The sequence below is a fragment of the Thermobia domestica genome, chromosome 1, assembly GCF_964235325.1.
Source record: "Thermobia domestica chromosome 1, izTheDome1.hap1.1, whole genome shotgun sequence".
Classification (NCBI taxonomy): domain Eukaryota; kingdom Metazoa; phylum Arthropoda; class Insecta; order Zygentoma; family Lepismatidae; genus Thermobia; species Thermobia domestica.
Genome location: NC_137454.1, coordinates 186,720,178 through 186,742,300, shown reverse-complemented (window position 1 = coordinate 186,742,300; position 22,123 = coordinate 186,720,178). Strand labels below are relative to the sequence as shown.

At 31.4% G+C, this 22,123-nt stretch overlaps 1 protein-coding gene across 3 annotated transcripts in view; it reads left to right on the top strand.

Moving 5' to 3' along the window:
* Nucleotides 1-22,123, top strand: part of LOC145691950 (cilia- and flagella-associated protein 99-like) — an 83,163-nt gene that overhangs the window by 32,163 nt on the left and 28,877 nt on the right. For all 3 annotated transcript variants that reach the window (XM_081767254.1, XM_081767266.1, XM_081767259.1), the window contains 3 exons: nucleotides 7,000-7,232; nucleotides 16,394-16,606; nucleotides 20,627-20,857. In XM_081767254.1, the coding sequence (XP_081623380.1) occupies nucleotides 7,000-7,232; nucleotides 16,394-16,606; nucleotides 20,627-20,857 (677 nt within the window). The remainder of the gene's footprint in view (nucleotides 1-6,999; nucleotides 7,233-16,393; nucleotides 16,607-20,626; nucleotides 20,858-22,123) is intronic.

Here is a 22,123-nt window from a genome sequence, read left to right as displayed (position 1 = left end):
GTTTCGAACAATTTTAAACAAACACAAATTCATACTTGCCTAAAAATGTCTAAAATTAACTGTTCTCTAAATATGAATATTAAAATTAACTTAGTTCTAAATAGAATAATAAGGTTGTAATAATAAATGATAAAGTGTAAATTAAAAACATCCACTAACATCATGTTCATTAATTCTATGAAATATATAAATCCCTTATTTGTCTATAGCTGCACCAATTTGATATTCATTAGATTATTTTGTTGTTAATTTGATGAAAAAGTATGATTCCTCCATGAAATGATGTAGTCACACGCAGCGAACTACAATGTTATTTATGTTGAAAAGCAATGATTCAATCTAAATTAACTATGTTTCTAGAATTTTCATCAAGTTCAAAGAAAATTTTCCTCGAGGCTTGCTGAAAATTGTTTTAAAACTTGAACTATATGTTTAAAGTGTTAACAATAATAAATTATTGTAATGCAATGAAAAATATAAATTTTAAAAAATTACGTATAGGTTAGTTCATTTGAACAACATGTATCCTATAACACCTATAAGTAAATACTTAGTCTATAAGTTAAACCATGACAAGACAAAGAAATATACGTAGATGAAGCTAATGTGTTAATTCGGAATTTATCAGAGTGCACATATTTTATTGTCCATTAATAATTAATGTTTATACGTAGAACGATGAACATACATATTCCAGGTCTAAGGAAAATTTTGAATTTTGTTTGAAGCTTAGCGTTTCTTTTCTACACCGACACTCAATGAAACAATAACTAAGACTCAAAGAGTTAGGACGTAACGATATGTATTCGCACGAGAGATTGAACCGAGCTTCACATGCCAAATACACTAACTATTAAAACGCATAGCGGTCACCATGGTTCAATTGTAGAGCTCCCTCCTCTGGTGCAAGGGATCCCTGGTTTCAATTCCAGGCCATGTGTGCTTTTTAGGGGTGGATAATATCGTGTGCTTGGGTTTTCTCGCGGTTCTCCAATTTTATCCTACATTCTCATTCCACCAATTATTTCATAAGCATACGTCTCCTTTAACCCGAAGGAAATTGTAAAGATTTTGTTTAATTTATATGAAACCACAAGGGTGCTCACAGAAATTCTAGAAAATAGCTAGTTCACTATCCATCAGTTTGTAGATAGGTTATTTTACTTTTCGAAGTTACTACAGTCTTAAATTATTGTTCTTACATGTTTTATAATAATTTTTGAGTGATCGTACCCTAGAAACAATGGTACAGATTGAAGAAGATCTTTCTAAGCATATTGGCTTTATAGTCGTAAACTGAAGACGTAATTTTAAACTTTGATTCAGAGAAAAGCTCAAAAGTTGGGTCATAATTAATATTCAATATTTTCAACTCTTACTATATCTCCAGAGCTTTCGTGGGTAATATACAGGAGTTTAGGAGGGGAGAGGAGGAGATCATTCTATTACATCCTTCACAATACAACTTCTTCCCAAATAGTCTCTTTCTCTCTCTCTCCGATTTTGTTCTCTGCTTCATTTTTTCCAACATTCCACATTATTTTTCGATTTCATTCAATTAGTTTTCTCCTTTCTTTTCTATGCAATGTTCCTAGTACTTCCAGTTGTTTTTCTGTGCTTTTGCTTAATTTCATGGTTTTGCCTCACGCAGTTTAGTGTTTATAGCGAAATATTAATTGTATGAACAGAATCAAAAATTATGCATTATTCTTTCCATTTTTTTTTTTTTTTTAATTTTCTTTTCCTTCCTCTGACTTCTCGTACAGCAATAATACTTGTGCTGTTCTCTAAAAATTTGTCTCTTCTTCTGCTATGTTCTTTTCCATTTTAAGAGATGATGAATTACCCGCCATAGGAACTATCATTGTATTTTGACATTATACTCAAATGATGCTCGCTTTATCAAATATATAAGATTCATAATTACACCTAAAAATTTTTATATTTCTTATGATTTCGACATCGAGATGGTATCTTCTCTCGATCACTGAAATACAAATAGAAGTGAAGAAGCTTATTTACGTTGTATATTCGATGCGATTCAACGAATTTCCCGCCTTCTTGCAAATTGAAATATAGTTGTCAGCCAACTAGTTCTATATTGTGTTTAAATAATATAACTATATTAAAAAGAGTTCTTTAAAAATTAAATAAAAATAATATCTGACCGAAGCAAATTTTTATTATTGTTAATCTATGTTAAGAGTTTCGGCAATATATCATTGTCTTCATCAGGTGTATTCCCAAAACCTTGACACACATTAATAGCAATAATATTATGGTCAGATTTTTTTTTAAAATTAAAGTTATAGGTAGTTCCAAAGTTAGAATGAGCTGTATTTAGCTGGGTAAATATACGATATAGACAGCACATCAAACCACAATACGTAGGCGTCGTGCTCATGTTGTATGAGAATATTTTGTTAGTTTTTTTAATAGATTTTAAAAGTAATGTGCATTTTGGATAAAAGTAGAATTATAAACCATGTTCACTATTTTACTGAGAAGCTGAACATATAGTTGTCTTTCCTTGTCGATATTTGCTGAGGAGTTATCAAATGTGAATTTTTATACTTCTGAATAAAGTTGTTAATAAAACAACCGCGTTGTACGTTTAAATTACCCTTACAATGATTATCTATTGGATTTCCTTCTCTTGATATAGTATGAGTCATGTATATTTCTTTCTAGCATTGAAGAGGATTTTCTGTAAAATTTTTAGTCTTAAACTTCATATTATAAGTATTTAAATGCAAGGTCAAGTCGGAGACCACTGATTTCTTCTTCCTTATCTTCTCTAAGGTGCTTCCTGATTCTGATTCCTATATACATTTTCGACATAACAAAATATGACTTATCAGATTCTCAACTCCTCACAAACATCAGAGTGGACTGAGTTATCTACAAAATAGATTTTGTACTTGTTAAATTACTTTTCATTACTTTTAGGTGATTTAAATGAAACTTTGAAACCATATTTTTTTTACCATTTTCTAGTTTGGCTAAAAGGACAAAGATATCCATTTGTAGTCACGAAGTCTTATTATGATCTATTTTAAAAAAAAATCCCAAAGCTTGTATTCTCCACTCTTCAAAATGTCAAAGTTATAGTCATTTCTCTTCCCCAAATCAAAAATTAGTTTCAACTGATTACCCTAGGCAACAATTTTAAACTTTCTGTCTGCCACATGGATGAAAACAGGCCATCTTAACTAACTCGACCCTCCTGAACACAAAAATGACAATAGAAATTTAGTAACACGTAAGATTTTTGTATCTCAGAAGCGAGTTAGATTCTGGCAAAAACTACAAAATAGTTTATTTTGTTGACAATTTTAATTATGTCATTATTATATGTATTTAAGTACGGAATCTGATTACAGAACGCAGTAATTTTACAACTAAGATAACAGAACACAATAAACTAATTCTACTTTCGTAAATTTAGTTTTGACGTAAATACTTTGCGATAAGTATCTTCATTTTAAGTTTGGTGTAATTTACTAAACGAAAATTGAGATCTTAATTACAATTTAGGCCGTAATTTCAGATTTTATTTGGTGCATTAAATCAAATTTTAAAAATAATAAAAATGTTTTTTTCTTCATAATTGTAAAATGTATCTAAAAATTAATGTTTTACACTACTTCTAGTGGTATTAAACTAAAATATGAAGCTAATGGATAAAGTGTAATGAAAATGACGAATATTTTTAAAACTTAAGCTATTTCTTTCTTTTTTAGTACATGTCTGAACGAACTTTTCTCCTTGTTTGACGCTCACAGCTTCGGAATTCTCGGGGAAAAGTGCCAGTGGTTCACGGTGTAGTGTGATTCAGTTGCTTTACTATCTCACAAGCAAAGAAAGCACCAAAAACATTTTGCATATCCCTCCTGCAGTCCTAATAGTATTGCAACGATATTTAAATCTCCACAAATTTGCCAGCAGTACTTGTTATAACCAATCATATTTAATGCTACAGATAATTTCACGTGTTTTCTTAATGCTTCGGAACGTGCCACTGATATTGATAGTTTAGTGTTTCCCATTGTGTATAAATATGGATTTAAAGTTTAGTTTTGAGGAGTCGATAAATAGTTTCCATTCTTCAGGTATGAGTTGAAAATCCAGTGCCTTCATGACCCACTTATGTATACCTCTACAAATACAGAGTGGTTTTAAGTGACATAATAACAAAAATAAAAACTTTAAAATAAAAATCATTCCTGTTCTTTAAATTGAAATTCTAGTACTGGGACCCAGTAGATTCCACTCCTTTGGCCTAGATCCTGATACTTAGTGAGACAGATCGCTCAGCAAATCGGTCAATCTGGCTTTTTTTTTTTGGTTCTGCCCCATAACTTGGGTCAAAGGACGTAGATTTGAAGGTGGACTAAGGATTGGGAGTTCAGGTCCAAGCAGTATGGGTTTAATAGCGAATGGAATATTAGGGAACTCAATATTAGATTTAGTTCTTTTCGAATGGTCCCCCAATCGAACCCACACAGGTGACAAGAATTGTTTGGCAAATTTACACAAGCGCGATGGAATCTCTTCAACGTGAAGATAGCAAAACTAGGCGCTAATGCACTGGAAACGATGTATTTTCTAAATCAATAATTTGATTTATTATTATTTGTTGCTTTTGTTGAAATGAAGGATTTTTTAAAAAGAAAAACAGATTCAGTGTTACTGATTTCTTCTTTACTATTATTTTATGTATTTGCTTTATAGAAGTGAATTTCTACTCTGAAATATCACACTTGAAATAAGTTAATATTATTTTTTCTGTAGAAGATTTCATTGCTACAAACCAAGTAATATTGTATTGTATTGTATTTATTTTCGTCCTTCTTTTCATACATTTTATGCTGTATTACAGTGCATTTGAAGTGGTCACATCGTTTATATGTAAAAACAAAAGTAAAAGAAATAATATTGATGTAAATTACATCCTAGGTTAATAATTATGTCTTAAATTTGAATGATCATTATTATACCTTACATTTTGCATGATATTATTAAAAATAACTTAGAATAAGTAATTATTACTTGCAGTGTATGTAGAAATCCTTGCATATATATATATATATATATATATATATATATATATTAATGCTAAAAGCAAGTAATGACACTGATTTGTTGTAGACCGTGCAAAATTTTAATGCAGGTAACAATTCATGTGTTCCTCTACCGAGTAAAAGCAGCGTTGTAATAAACATTTCTGAAGTTCTTTTTGGATCAAAAGATCCAATATATTTTAGTTAAAAATTTTCTTGTAGGCCTTATGTCTGGAGAACTACATATAGTGTAGCCAAACCCAAACCATTACTTAACTCAGTATGATGATGTTATTCCGTAAAAAATACGAAAAATCGATTTTGGGGCCATTAAAAAATTGTGGCCCCTGATCCAATTTCGGATAAAAAAATCCATTATATTTCAACCAAAAATTTTCTTGTAGGAGTTATATCCCGAGAAGTATGTATAGTGCAGCCAAACCCAAACTATCACTTAACTCAGTATGATGTCCTTATTCCATAAAAAATACGAAAACTCGATTTAGGGACCGTTCAAAAATTTTGTGCCCCCCTGATCCAAAAACTAATTATTGACCAAGATCGCAATCTTTTGATATATTTTTTTTTGATCATTCCTAAAATTCTTGGCCAAGATCGCAATGTTTTGATCCATTTTTTTGGACCATTCCTAAAATTCTTGTTTAAATTTAACAACAGATTCCTGAGCCTTTATATCTTTGGAAAGTTTATTGTAAAGCATGATACCAGCGTATTCACACCCTTTTTCATATAATACAGTTCTGTATTCTACAATAGAAAAGTTCTGTTTGTTTTTTGAATCATGATTATGTTCGCGTAAGGACATCCTCTAGGTGTCTCTTTACAAATATAAATACATTTAAGATATACCAATTAAAATAATAGAGTGAGATAATAAATAACATTAGAATATTAGGTTTGTAATAACTTCAGGGAGGAGGGGAGTATATTAGTGACTTTTAGTAATAGAGTGCTCACTTCTGGTGCGAGGGGTCTTAGGTTCGATCCTGGATCATGTAAGTTTGTGATGTACAACATCTTGTCCATTAGTTTTCTTGAGGTTTTATCAGTACATTATCCCACATTATCATTCCACCATTTATTTCACACATCATTAATTTTCATTAATCATCAGACTCCTTTATCCTACAGGGAATAGTGGGAAGTAAAATTTAAAAAATCATTTCATTTCGTATTGATTTCAAGAAACGAGAATAAGAAAATTTACTCATAAGAATCACAGGACTAAAGCTTTAGATGCTTCTAATTTAGATTTAGCGGAGGTTAGGAAACGAAGAAGTTTAAAACTGATATATTCAACGAACTTAAAAAGTTCGTTACTGAATTCCCTAATTCCCTATGTCTCTGTGTTTGTTTGTGTGTGTGTGTGTGAGTGTGTGTGTCTGTTATTTGCGAATTTTTCAATTTTGAGCCTTCTGTTCGATAGAGAATCAAAAACTATCTAAAAGAAGTGATGGAATTTTTTGCGTCACTCATATCGTTCCCGAGATATTGGCCAAAAGTTTACGATTTGAGAGATTTAAGGAGCCATCTCGGGAACTGTAAGTCATAGAGAGATGATATTTTGCAAATTTTTCAATTTTGTGCCCTTCATTTTGAGCATGTGTCTTCGTAAGACAACATATTGTAGAACGTTTTAACAGAACTCTTAAACAAAACACGTGGAAAACATTTAGTACTTAAGGAAATTATAAATGGATAGATATATTACAAGAATTGTTTAATGAGTATAATAATAAAGTACATAAAACAATTGATATAAAGCCTGTAAAAGTTAATAAGAAAAAATGTTTTATTTTAAATTCGTTTTGGCAATACACTTGGAGCATTCTCAACTGGTTTTTATTATAATAACTTTAATAAGAAAGAAAGGAAAAAAGAAAAATATTTAGTTTTCTTAATTTTTTTATTTTAGTTTTCCTGTACCTCATTATGTTTGAAGTGAACAAGGAAACACAAAGAGAAATTAAAGCAACGATGCAGTCAGTGAAAGATTTGGAAGCATGGAAACTTCGTAGTCTTTTGCAATATCTCACTGAAGGTGAATGCATTATAAAGTTGAAGACTATTTGGTGCCAATCTTATGATATAGAATTTGTTAAAACTCGACTCCAAAATCCGTTTCTAGAAAACTCTACATGGCTAAAGGTAAATATGTTTTTTCGAAGATTTTTTTTTTCAGATGTCTATTGTGTTTTGTATAAAGTAAATTAAGATCTTTTGAAGTAAATGATCTCTTGGTAATATAAAGTGAATTATTGAAACAAGCGTGAATGAGGTTCTACCATTTAATTCAAAATAAATTGTTTATCCATCTGTGCATGTTATACAATACCCTTCGTCAAATGTATCCTTTTTTTAATGAAGTTTGGCGTAAACCAGTGATACACAGAAGTTCGTCAAAGGGATTCAAACTACCAAGTTCATATAATCTTAGTGTCTGTATACATCTTATAATATGGTAAATATTTATTTTTCGATAACATATTAGTCAAGGAAGGTTAAAACCCCATTCCTCTGTTGCGTACGCTACTAATGAGTTTCTTTTTTTGAAGCTTAGGTAGCTAATTACTCAGATTGAAATCCATCAAGTGTATATATAGAGAGATACTATGCTATTCTCATGTATAATTGCACTTCGGTGCTTTCGCACAGTAGGTGATACAGTGTGTCACCAAACCTAGTGTGCACCTTACTTATGATCTGTTACAGGACAGTCAATGAAGCTGAGAGTCTTCTATGGTACCTTATTTTCGAGGCATTTCTGCCGCTTTGTGAGTATATATGTGTGAAGATTGCGAATTTTCTTCTTTTTCTTTTCTTTTTTTCTGAAAATTAAACAATAGATCCTAACTCGAAATAAAAGGATGTTTTTAATTTTACAACCTTAAATATTAACAAAAAAGGGGATTATGTTCCCACTAGTTTTGAGGTTGAAATAGACATTAAAAATTGTTGACATTTTTTTAAAAGGATTTCAGATGTTACGGAAAGTTTCGAACATAAGGCAACCTGGAAGAACACGATAAATAGGTTGCACTGGCAGAAGATTGGCGGATATGCATAGTTTAGGTTCTATTTTGTGGTTACGAGGGAAGGGGACTGAGTGTTTGAGTTTCTGGAACTGTATATGAGCAAAACGCTTTTACAATACAAGGAGATGAAATCTACTCTAGCTACAGAGTTTGCAGTGTACTTTCTTTTGGGCAATATATGAAGTATCATAATAACAAAATAATTTCTAGTCGGTTATAGTTGATATACGCGTAAGTACTTGGTGGAAAAAAGTTAATAAATATTTTACTAATACTATGATTTTTGCACTATAACTTAAAAAAATATTCAATTTTGATGTCTTGTTTCCTTTTTTAAAAAAGAAAATCTAGTTACTAATTGTTTGGAATTAAAAAACATCAAGAATATGAAGGTGAATTTATCATATCTTTTATAAAGAAATGTCTCATCATAAAATTCGTAGAAGTTATCCGATCTTGGAAAAAAATGAAAGCAGTCTAGTCATGGTTGTAAAAACTTAAGATGACGTACCAGGTTTTCCTAATTCTATCAAGGCACTTCCTGTTAATTGACTGATGTATCTGGATACGCTTAGTAAATAAATGAAAATAATGGTTGAGGCATATATTAAATACAGATTCTTAATGAACTACCTTGGGTGGGTGGGTGTATTAAAAAATTCAATATTTAGAACATTAGACTTGTAATTTCAGTATTGATCATGATATACAATTAGTATCTATTTATTTATGATGACTGATACATTACATATTCAATGAATCAATATAGTAGTATGAGACAAAATTTATTGTTCTGTCGTATAAAAAGGAAATCGAAAATTGTGCAAGAATAATTCACAGTCTAGTAGTATTTCAGTAGTTAAATAAAGAAATTAAAATGTTTTAAAACCAAGTTAATGAATTTTATCTGAGCTCAACTGTGTATGATTTTGATTGTGTGGCCATTACTGAGTCATGGCTAAAAGAATGAAATATTTAGTTGTGAATTATTTGACGACAGGTATCAAATCTTTAGGAAGGATAGAAATCTAGAACGTTGTGGTATACTCTTAGCTGCAAACAGTACTACATTTCAAAGAGATTAAGTAAATTTGAATTACCGAACCATGAATATTTATGGATCAAGTTAGAGTTATGAAGCTGAAATTGCATATTCATTTATATCCGTCATTTAACAAAGGAAAAACTTGCAATTTGTTTTAAAAGGAATATTGAAAGATTCAAGGAATTATCATTATCCTAAAATATTTTATTCTAGATTACCTTAATCTTCGGATTATAACTGAGACATGAATGGAAATTATTCTTCCATGACTAGTTACTTACATTCTACGTAAATGGAATTTAAAAATTTTCATACTTTAATACAGGGTTATTTTTTAAAAACTCGCGGATTTCATTTCAGTCTAGAATTTCAAACTGAAGTCCGATTTTCATGCAGTTTGTGGCAAATGATCAAGGAAGAATGAGAGATTTATAGGACTATGTATACTGGTTTAAATTTATCCGGGGTAGTATCGACACACCTCAAGAAAAATAGCAAACATTCGCCAGTATACCTTACAATTGGAATGACGTTTTCGATTTGTGAAGCGAAATTGCAGAATATAAATTAAGTGTTAGGGAGAATACAAATTAAGTGTTAGTGATAACACCTATATATCACATGATGAATAGCTATAACCGGTTTGTTACGACAAACGACGGAGATATTTCTTGAGCGACCAAGGAGTCAATAACTGACATCTTCCACAACACCCGTCTGCGGAGTCCGATACTTCCCTGTTTCATTCAGAAGCGATTTGCTTCTTCCAATTTATTCACTAGCGACCATATTATATTCTTGTCTGGGGCAGAACGTGAGGCAAATTTGTTTCTAAATGCCCTTTCCATATCAACAACAGATTTCGTTCTCCAAAAAGTTTTAACGATAAACTCATGCTCCTCCAAAGAGTACAATATTCTCACTGTGTCCTGATCATACACAAGCACAGAATTGTACAGCACAATTAACAATACAATGACCCAGTTTCCTGTTTCTTATTGACCTTGGCGAGGTTGCCATCTAACGAAGAAAACTCAAATCTCCACACCGCACCGCACGCACCTCATTCCAATTGTAAGGTACACTGGCGAATATTTGCTGTTTTTCTTAAGGTGTGTCCGATATTACCCTAGATGAACTTAATACAAAAAACATAGTTCCATAAATTTCCCATCCTTCCTTGATCATTTGCCACAAACTGCATGAAAATCGGACTTTAGTTAAAAATTTTAGACCCAAATGAAATCCGTAAGTTTTAAAAAAATCACTCTGTGCTATTAGAAACGTAAGCAACAGAATTTTAGATGTAGTGTTAACTATGATAACACCTAAAATTAAAGTTTCAAATGTGATGTTTTCTTTGCCCAACAAGACAGACACCACGTGTGTTCGAATATTTGAACATTAGTATTTCATTTCTAAAACACTTATATATATAACGAACTTAGTGATCACTTTAACAAATGTGATTTTCTAAAGTTATATCAGCCCTTGAAGGTAAGAAACTGGAATTCCTAGTATATAATTAATGATGTAAACGAAAGTTAATTTCTTTTATTCTATATTATATAAGATACATAATGACTGTCCACCGGAAAAGGATGAGAGTAAACGTTGATACCCTCCTTGATTCATTATTGAAATAATAAAAAAATTGAAGAAGAGAGACCGTGTATTATATATGTTTTATTGATACAGGAAAGAAATTAAGTATAGTATTGAACTGACTTATCAAAATTTTCATAAGATAAAAAAGAGGATTATTAAAAAAAATTAAGGAATTCTGGAACTATACAGTATAAATAATAAAAGATGTTTAAACTTGAACAGAAGTCAGTCCGTTCTTAAGCGTAAAGACGGAAAAGTTATCGATAATAAATTAAAATGTGAAGTTTTTCTAAGACTTTTAATCTATTTATAGTACTTAACCATTTAATATAGATTTACATTAAATTTATTCAATCAAATTTCCTTCACATGTATATATAATGTTTTTTTAGATAATATCTATGAAGTTGAAGTTAAAAAATCAATATATAAAGTGGAAAGTAAAAGACCATTTGGTCATGATAGCATACCGTCTTATATTTTTAAGGGTTGTAAAGAAATTCTTATTAAATCACTGTTTTACATTCTCCCTGTGGTTTTCAGGTGATACGTCGTATATTTTAGATCGATGATCATTTTGCTGGTCCTGTTGCCAGTCTCCTCAGAGTCGGTATGTATCACCTGGCAACCACAGACAGAAATATTGCACTCTTGTCGTGATAGATTAAAATACGGTACAACATTGATTTACTTGTTTAATTTGTCTTTAAATCAAGGTAAACTTCGATCGAAATTCAATAAGATTAATACAGGGTTATAAACTTACATAAGTTTAATCATGTTTCTATGTATTTATTCAATTTTCAATACGAATTCAGGTGCAATAGTCAACTATTTCAAATTTACTGATTATAAATGAAGTAATTACTGATTCTTTCAATAAATGGTATCACGTAGATGTAGTATATAAAAATTTCGAACGAGTTTTTGATCCGATTGATCATGAAGTGGTTCTTAGGAAGCTAAGAATGTTTTGCATATCGCAGGAATTATTTAAATTGATTTATTCATATTTAACTGAAAGAACGCAATATGTTACATTTAATCATATTAAATTTAAGCAATATACATTATATTATGGGGTACCTCAAAGATCGAGTTTGGTGCCTTTGCTTTTTCTTATAATGCTAAACTCTATACCTGAAAATTTAAAAATATGTTTGATGTTTAATATTTGTGGATAACACCAACTTATATAAAGAAATCTACATGAAAAACGATTATAGTAAATTACAATCGGATATTAATAAACATAGTGAGTGATGTAGGGCAAATAAATACCAACTTAATAATTCTAAATGCTATATAATAACTTTTAATAAAAACGAAGTATGTTTGAATATACTATAAGAAATCAAACATCAAAAGGAAAGGAAATTATAAGAGACCTAGGAGTTTAGTTTGAAATGAATTTGAAATATAAACATCATATAAATATAATAACTAATGAATATTTTAAAATACTGTGAGTTATTGAAAGGTCAAGTCATTACTTTTAAAAATGAAAAAAGTATATTATCATTGTATAATGCCTTTATTCGATCAAATCTGGAATATGCATCTATAGTTTGAGATCCTTTTTTATCATTGTCGAAAAAAAAATCATAGTAAGTTATTAAAATATCCTGCCTATAAAATATGTAGTATCCAAACACATTATTCCTTATGATGTACTTTTGAAAAGATTTAATTTATTACCACTTGAAAATAGAAGGTATATACAGCGGGTGTTATATCTTTAAAAAAATGATAGGAAAGAAGGTAACACGTTTTTATTAAGCAGATTACCTTTCTATTATTCTCAGCAAAACCTGAAAGTTAAACATGTTTTTTACATGTCTGATAATTGAATAAATGTAAATGAAAATTCTCCACTGTTTACATTATGTGATGCTATAATAAAATAGAGTCTATGGGCATGTGTGTATTTTAGTTTGAATTTAAGATTCTTAGGCAAAAGTTTTTTTTTTAGTTGCTAATTGACAAATTATAGAATGTTTTTTGTACATTATAACTAAAAGAAAAAGAATGCTTATTGTAATTTCAGGTTACTCTACTAGTTATGTACGAGGGCTATCCAGAAAGTAGATTACGTTTTCGTCTGTGTCCGCTAGGGGCGGGGCTAGCGCGGCCATCTTGGGGTCAGAGCGTTGCGCAGCTCAGTCGGCATCTAGCCGTGCTAGTGAGAGGTTCGTGCTGTGCTCCGTTAAGATACTGTGACGGTTTGAAATGTCTGCGTTAATTGAAAATCCCGCGAGCTGCGAGGTGCGTGCAGTAATAAGGTTTCTGACAGCAAAAAACTGTAAACCGGTAGAAATCTATCGGCAGCTGTGTGAAGTGTATGGGGACAACATTATCACTGAAGGTGGAGTGCGACAGTGGGTCATAAGATTTAAAAATGGCCGAACCAATGTTCACGACGAAGATCGAAGTGGGAGACCCAGCAAAGTGACTGCCGAACTTGTCGAAAAAGTCGATGTTAAAGTCCGTGAAAATCGAAAGTTCACAATAACGGAACTTTCTTTGAGTTTTCCACAAATTTCGCGAAGTTTGTTGCACGAAATCATCAGCGAAAAGCTTGGTTACCACAAGTTTTGTGCAAGATGGATTCCAAAAATCTTGACAGAGGACCACAAAAATCAGCGAATGGCTGCAGCGTTGCACTTTTTGGACGCCTACAATAAGGATGGTGACTCTTTACTCGATCGCATCGTTACTGGTGACGAAACATGGGTGAAACACGTGAACTGTGAAACGAAATTGCAATCAATGCAGTGGGGGCACACAGGTTCTCCCCAAAAACCCAAGAAATGCATGCAAACAATGTCGGCAAGGAAGATGATGGCGACTGTTTTTTGGGACAGAAAAGGTGTGATTTTGGTGGACTTCCTGGAAAGAGGCACTACAATAAACGCTCAAAGGTATTGCCAAACTCTGCAAAACCTCAGAAGAGCAATTCAAAACAAGCGCAGAGGAATGTTGAGCTCTAAGATCTTGTTGATTCACGACAACGCCCGGCCCCACACGGCAAATGTCACGCGTGAAGTTCTTGAATCTTTTCAGTGGGAGTTGTTTCCTCATCCGCCGTACAGTCCCGACCTGGCACCGAGCGACTTCCACCTATTCCCAGCAATGAAGAAGTGGCTGGCTATGCAGCGTTTTGATGACGACGAACAGCTGCAAGAAGAGGTAACGAAGTGGTTGAAGTCGCAGGCGGCCGAATTTTTCGACGAAGGAATTTCCAAGCTCGTACATCGCTACGATAAATGCCTTAATTTGAATGGTGACTATGTCGAAAAGTAGTATTTGTGTGTGGCTTTCATCTGTATATAATAAAATTTGTTTCCTATACTTTGTTGATTTTTTATTCCAAAACGTAATCTACTTTCTGGATAGCCCTCGTATTTGGTGTTGAACATCCTTTGATGAGTATGTGTATACATTTTGCACCTTGTAATCGCTTTTGGGTGTAAAGTACAAATAAGTTATTATTATTATTATTATTATTATTATTATTATTATTATTATTATTATTATTATTATTATTATTATTATGAAACATAACAAGTGCTTTCTTTGGAACTTCAAGAATTACTGGGGTTGAAATTAGACAAAATGAGTTCATTTCCATCTTAATACACACACATGCGCATATATATATATATATATACTCATCCCTCATTTTTACGTACCACAATGGGCAATAGTTGGTCGATGTTGCTAATTATCCTTAAGATCCGACACTAAGTTTACAACGCTAATATTCACAATCACATTACGAAAGAAAGAGGAATAATATAGAACTGTACTGTTAATCAAGCATACCATCCAATCTGAGAGTGTGGAACACTTGGTATACTGTACACTATATTACAGCATATTCAACATTTTTAGCCTTAAGAAGACAGGACTTTTAAACCGAATCGACTGCTCTAGATTTTATCCATTGCTTCCGAAATCCGCTGAATCGTGGTCCGTAAAACAGAGGGATGAGTGTATATATATATATATATATATATATATATATATATATATATATATATATAACACACTGGCCAAAGCACTAAATATAAATAAAAACACTTGTGTAGCAGTTTCAGCAATATATCGTCACTTTCATCAGACATACTAACAATAATGGAAACAAAAACATATCTGATGAAGGGATTGATACATTGCCGAAACTGTTACAGTAGTGTTTTAAATATATTTAGTGCTTTGTCAGTGTATATTTTATTAATACATGTGGAATATCCAAAGTTATAATTAATAATATATATCTATATACTATATATATAGATACAGATATACACGTACATAAACGACAAAATTCCTAAAAATCACAGGTATCTACGAAATAGCGTATATTCTCCTTCAGGCTTCCCGATAGGGTACACTACTTGGAATTGAAATAAGTCAGGAGGAAGGGTGTAAATTGAAATTTAACTGACTTGGTATATGCAGTACAAATTTGACTTGCTTAACTTTGGTATTAGCAATTTTGCTAATTTGTATCAGTGCATAATGTGTTGGTGTGTCAAGAAATCAAACAACACTGTGAACAACTTTATTCTATTAAACATTGTCTGAAAGTTGATGATAACGCAGAACTTACTAGAAATAGACACAGGCATTTGGAGAGGATGCTCTATCAAGAACACTAATTTTCAAATATCATAGAATAATGCATTTTCAGATGTGGCAGATGAACTCCAACTTACTTACCGTAAGCATTCGGAAAAGAATAAAAAAAGAGAGGAATTCAACACGTCTGATCAAATGTGAAGATACTTCGATGATCCAGAGTGAGAATCCCATTTATCGTACTTCATGATTTATTACCAAAGTTTTATCAAAAAGGGCATTTCATTGATTTTGCTGCCCTCAACTTTCCTGATTTTTGTTTCACTGAGTTCTTTCTTTTTCCCGAATTGATGTTTTTCCTGAGAGGTCATCAATGCAAACATGTGAATAATACTGAGATAAACCAGATGAAGGGAATCATATTTGATATTTTTTTTTACATTGCTACGAAGAACAGAAACTACGGAAAAAGAACAGGAAAAGGCATACCTATATGTAACACCGTAAAGAAATTAATTTGAAGCTGATAATGTGTATTTGTAATTTAGTTTAAAAAAATCTTGCAACAGTTTCACTATTCTACTATATTTTGTACAGACTGAAGTGAACAACCTAAAGGCAGTACACATTATAACTTCTACATTTTGAACGATATGATTCCACTCTGTAAACATAAAACTTAAGAATAATATATGAATAAAATCTCAAAATGGTTTTCGAGCCTTTTCTTATTCAGCTGTTCAACTGATAAAAAAAAGCTGGGAGAAATTGGAGGTAATTATAATAAATTGCAATTATATAAGATTATCAAGAACTTGATGACTTTTTCATAACGTTACTTATTGAAACTATCACTGTAAACCTTTTTAAATACTGCATGCTTATTCTTATTATTTTTATTAATTTTACGTATACGGAACATTTACACATAGTTAAGCGTATGTAAGGCGTTGCAACCTTGAACGGTGAATAAGAAGTAAGAAAAAAAAGGATGAATATCTTTCATCTTGGAGTAACAGCAAAAATTTTGATTGCAGCAATTTCGAGCTGAACTTGAGGGAAAATCGCCTTTTAAAATAGCCCAAAGAGAAAAGAAGACAAGACATCTTGCAGAGACTGCTTCATTGGAAGCTAAAACAGCACCCGAATATTTGTTTTCTACCAAAATTGAAGAATCTACAGGTGAACAAAGACAAATTGTTATTCCTACTGCAGATGAAACTGTTTGTCGCCCATCAACTCCAATACCGGTAAGCCAGTTTTCTTATTTTTTCAATTTGTTGATAAGTTTCGTCATGTTGTATTTGAGTTAATCATCCATAAACAATTTTACCGTTCCTGAATTGGATCAGGAATGAGCCTAAGAGAGATAAGAGGATGGTAATTATTGTATCAGTGGAACACAGTGCTATGGAGCTTACTAATTTCTGTACCACCTCTTCCTATAAAAAAAAAAAAAAAAAAAAAAAAACTCCAGAAACATATATTATAAGTTTCAATAGGTAGTAGGAGCGTTTGTCTATTGGACTCACCTGAACTTGTGCTAACCAGGGGCGGATCCATGGGGGACGATCGGCCCGATTCCTCCTCCCTTCCTCAGAAGAGGAAACTTTCTTGTTTTATATATAAATAAAACCTATCCCAGAGTTTGGAGCTCTCTAAAGTAGCTCTAAGTAGCAGTATTACAACCCACCGTCCCCCCAGAAGTCTGTCCTGGATCCACCCCTGGTGCTAACACGTTCAAAGCATTCATTTCAAATGGTATAGTCATTTTTCCATGATGACGCAACATGTAACATTGAAAAAAGTTTTAAAATTACCTCCTTTATTCCTTAGAAGCGGAAGTTTTGGAAACAGAAGGGAACGTCTCAATCATTTTTTACAAATAAGAATCGCATATACCAAGTTTTTCATCTCACTAACTGTGGGACTTGTGAGATTTTCTATTTTTCGCATATTTTGAAATTCACCTTAGGATACGCATTTTAATAAAAGTAACATGATAAAAACTTGGCTTGAGCCAAGTCCTGTGTTCCAAAATTCATTTCAAAACGTTCAGCCGTTTTTGCGTGATGATGATGTAACACACAAAGTCAATTTCATTTTTATGAAGAGTAACAAATATTATGAAAATTGTCCCAATTTATCCCTTTACAATCTGAATTTTCGAAAATGCTGGGACACGAATCCAGTTAGTTTTAATGAGAAGCCTATATATTGAGTTTCATGTTCCTAACTTTTGAGAATCTTGTGAGATACTTCATTTTTGGCATACATTTTACATTCCGTCACCCATTAGGATAAGAATTTCAAAATGGCATGATAAAAGTCCCAGATCCAGCCAAGTACTAATTACGTATAAAAATTCTTTCAAACGGTTCAGTTAAATTTTTCGCAATGATGTAATTTGGAAACGCCGGTTTCATTTTTATGTATATAGATGAAATTGTCGACTATGAAAATATAGTTAATTAGTTATAATGATAGTACCCATTAATTTACGGTAATTCTACGTCAAAGGCTTAACCTTTTTTCTTTAGAAATTTGCGAAGAAAATCTTAAGATTTCTTTTTTATCACTCTTATTTACGTTCCAATATATGCAATATATGATTTGCAAGAATTTTACAGCATATAATTGACCCTATTTTACATACTTTGTAGGTGTGTATATTTCTATGTTCATTCTATTGAAAAGTCAAGTATTCTATATTTGAAATATTGTTCTGGTAGGAGATGGAAATCTTTTTTTCTTTCTTCATTTTGGTCTTTTTGAACTAAGATAAATTTCAGAAAATACTATAAAGAAAGTACTGTCTTTAGCTAAAACGTTTGTTATACATTTTGCAATTTTTACCATATACTGTATATATATATATATATATATATATATATATATATATATATATATATATATATATTTCTGGCTATTTCTGCAATTTGAATACTATTTCATATTTTACAATCAGATTACGAGTATGGTTTGACTATTTGTGAAATCAAAAAGTAAAGAGGAATTTATGTCGAAAATTAATTCATGAGAGTCAAAATGGTCAGAATTTTGTGCTGCTAAGGAAAGTACAGACAGATAACATTATATTGATGCACTAAACAAATTATTTGGACTATAAAGGCTTCACAAATGATAAAATACATGTACGATCATGATAATAAAAAATGTCCTGTTAACAAAATTTACATTATTGACAATTTTACTATTTGGTATTTTACCATTTAAATGCCTTTTAAATAAATCATGAAAATAATGTATTTAATCCTATGGCTATTTAAATGTGTTTTTCAGGAGCAGAGTGATATTTTTAATTATGAATATATATGTTTCTCAAGCATACTGTCTGAATAGTGAATAAACCAAAAATTACATAGTCTTAACCTGTCGTTGCTTTTTACCACTGTAGCAACTAAATTGACATACTTTACTCCTGCTGTCAGCAAAACATCTGATTAAGTGCATAGGTTTGCTTTTTGTCATAATTTCTATCTTGAAACTGACAGTTTCCACACAAATGCTAAGAAGAGATATGAAGGATAGACAGTCTCAAGTGTTTAAATTAGGAAAATATATTAAAAACCCATTATATCTCTGAGTAAAATAGAATTTGATAAGTTCGATTCTTTTAATACAGCGACTCTTTTAAATTTGAAGACCAAGCTATGCAAAGAAAATTCAAATTATCCAAAATTCGAAATATCTAAAAAAAATATATGTATTTTTAAATATCTAAAATCAAGCGAACAAAATTACTGTACGTGAAAATAAATAAATAAGTAATATGCAGTAGACTTTACCTTTAAGGCAGCTTATTATTTGTGTGATCCAATATCGCAAACAAATAAACATTTGCTCGCACATAAATTAAGCCACATCTCACATGTACCATGGAAAACACATTTAAGTGCAGTACTCCATACATTAAAGTAACACACTAAACTACATAGACGAGTAATAACATTAATCAACGGTTCTCATTTAAAGAGATTTGTAATCTCCGTTTTCTTTGATTTGATTTAACAACGCCAGCAAAATCTTCAGTTTTATTTATTGCGTAAAATACTCCATTAATAAGATTCAGTTGAACCCACTAGATCTTAACTTTTCAATCATTTCAGAAACTTCAGATGATATTGGCACTCGCGTTTTTCTTTACTTCATTGTCTATCTCGTCGTCATTTTTATAATCATCTGTTGAATTGTGTTTTTGCGTCACTCTTTCACGCGGTTGCCTCTAGATAACTAAAAAACAGTTGCAACTGCATTCTTCTATTTGGAAACTGTTCAATACTAAAACTTCTTGTATTGTATTTCGAATTATTCAAACAGAAGGCTCAAAAGTTCGATTTATCCACAGTATTTACCTCTTTTGAATATTGTTTTCAAGGGAAAAGAACTTTTGTTCGAATTATCCAAAATTGCGAATTATCTATGTCCGAATGAACGAAAATCCACTGTATTTTAGTTTGTATACATTTTAATTATAATGCACTATTTTACATTATCAATTAACAATGGTGTTATTCTAATTTTTGAATGACCGGTTCTATATAGCAAACCATACAAGGTGATGTGACTAAATTAGGTAGCACTCCGAATATGTCGGAAGCGAATTATCCAAGATAGAGGGTTGTTAGAAAGTATTAGAAAGACCTTAATCCAGCAATGGATCAACAATTGTTGATAAAGGTATATATTCGTTTCAAATACAAGTAACCCTCACCACTACACTCATGTGATCGCAGTTCTCATTCTTGATATCTGAGCATTTGAGACTATGAAATAAATGCTTATACCTTGTTCAGAGAGATCATGTTTAACCTTGTAGCTGTAAGAATTTCTAAAAGCAAAGATAGTTTAACTAAAATTTAGTGCTCCTGGGTATATCTGGATAAAATTACTGTTATGTCTGGTTATAGCAAACGGTTCTGCGAACTCGAAATATTTTAAGAACTGGTTCTAGCTAACCGGTACGAACCAGCTGAATAGCATCACCGTCAATTAGTATTTACTGTATGATAATTCCAAAAAAGTAAATAATATAGAATGGAAATGTAAATATTAACAGACAAAGAGACGGAACATTTTGGAAAGTTTATATATCGTATAAAGTTTTTGAATTTTTGAATATATGAAAATAATGTTATTACGCTAGAAGTACATTATAGAAATTTGAACTTTGTAAGAAGAATACGAGAACGTTACTCTTTTCTTGTATTGATGGATTTTAAAGTAATCCAAACTTTTATGTCTTTCAGGATGAATCAAGGGTTCATCATGCTCGTCCTGTTCCAAAATCTATTTATGTACGCCCAGAGAAAGAAAAGATTGATGTAGTGAAGGAACTGAACAAATTGAGGGCTCGAGAGATATATGAAGAAGCTCAGAAACATCCAAGGATATGTGAACTGGCTAAAAGACCAGAGCCAAAAATGCAAGAAGAGAAGCCACCACAGCAGAAGCCTCCAAGAAAAATGCCTGATTTTAAGGTTAATGATTTCTTTTATTTTTGTATATATTATATGTTATTTCCAAATTCTTTTCATATTACATTGAATTAGATCGGTTTTTGCTTATATTATACTGAAAGAATATATAAATAATGTAATAATTTGAAATCCAGAATTTTATTATTTTAGTGTAGTATGATTATTCTTTGTTGTTGTAAACAGCAGAAATTAGCACATTTTATAGATATACTACTCACAAAAGTACAATGTTTTCTTTTGTCGATGACTGTATAAGCGAATAACGATTTACAAAAGTTTCTTTCAATCATGCTATGTAATTTAATGTTCTATCTAGTTCATGGACTCAAATATAGATATTCTTCATGGAAGAGAATTAATTGGTTGATTAAAGTTTAGCGTTCCTTGCAACAGCAAGACTATATGAGACATACATCTACTGCTTAACGTGGGATTTAAACCACATGAGGTCCCACCGGGAATCAAACCCAGGTCTTCCGCGTCAAAGACGCGTCCATTAGCCATATAGCCAGGAAGGATCTTTAGAGGAAAGTTCATTTTGACATTTTGATGTCAGAAAAATATTTTTATTTTATAAAATCACTACTTTTTATTAGAAAAATAATTCACTAGAGTAGACTTTGATACTGTAATTATTTTGTGTAGAAAAAACAGAAGTTGCCTTTGTCTTTTTTGCCTTAGACGGTAATTCGACATGCAAAAATTTCTAACAAACAAATCGTCTAAAATATATTTTGATCAATATATTTTATGGATCATGGATCCTGTGTTTCAAGGCATTAATGTTGGCAAAATGTATTCTCTAAACGTCGAAAGTTTTTATCTAATTCTGCTTTGGTCAGTAGAACTCCCTTGAATAACTATAAACAGCTACAAATTGTGTAATGCACTTTGAATTCCTAAGGGTACCACTCAACAATGTAATCACATAGAAAAATCTAGGCTTTTGACTGGTAAGGACTCGAATTTTGATCTGTTGCCAAGCATCGAGATTTATATGTAAAATTATATAGTTACAGTTTCTTCTGCATCTTAAAAAAAAAAAAAAAAAAATGGATTCAAGTCATGATCTTGTGCACAAGTTAAATAAGTTGTTCATATAATTTTGATAATTCAAAATCACTAATAGACGCATTTTCTGATTATAATTCAATATCCTATGGGAATCTATCCGAACTAATGACTGTCAATCGGCCACTTAAGGGAATTCCTTGATGACAGTGGGATATTTGTCCTTAATGACGGCAGTCCTATTCACTTCTCTAC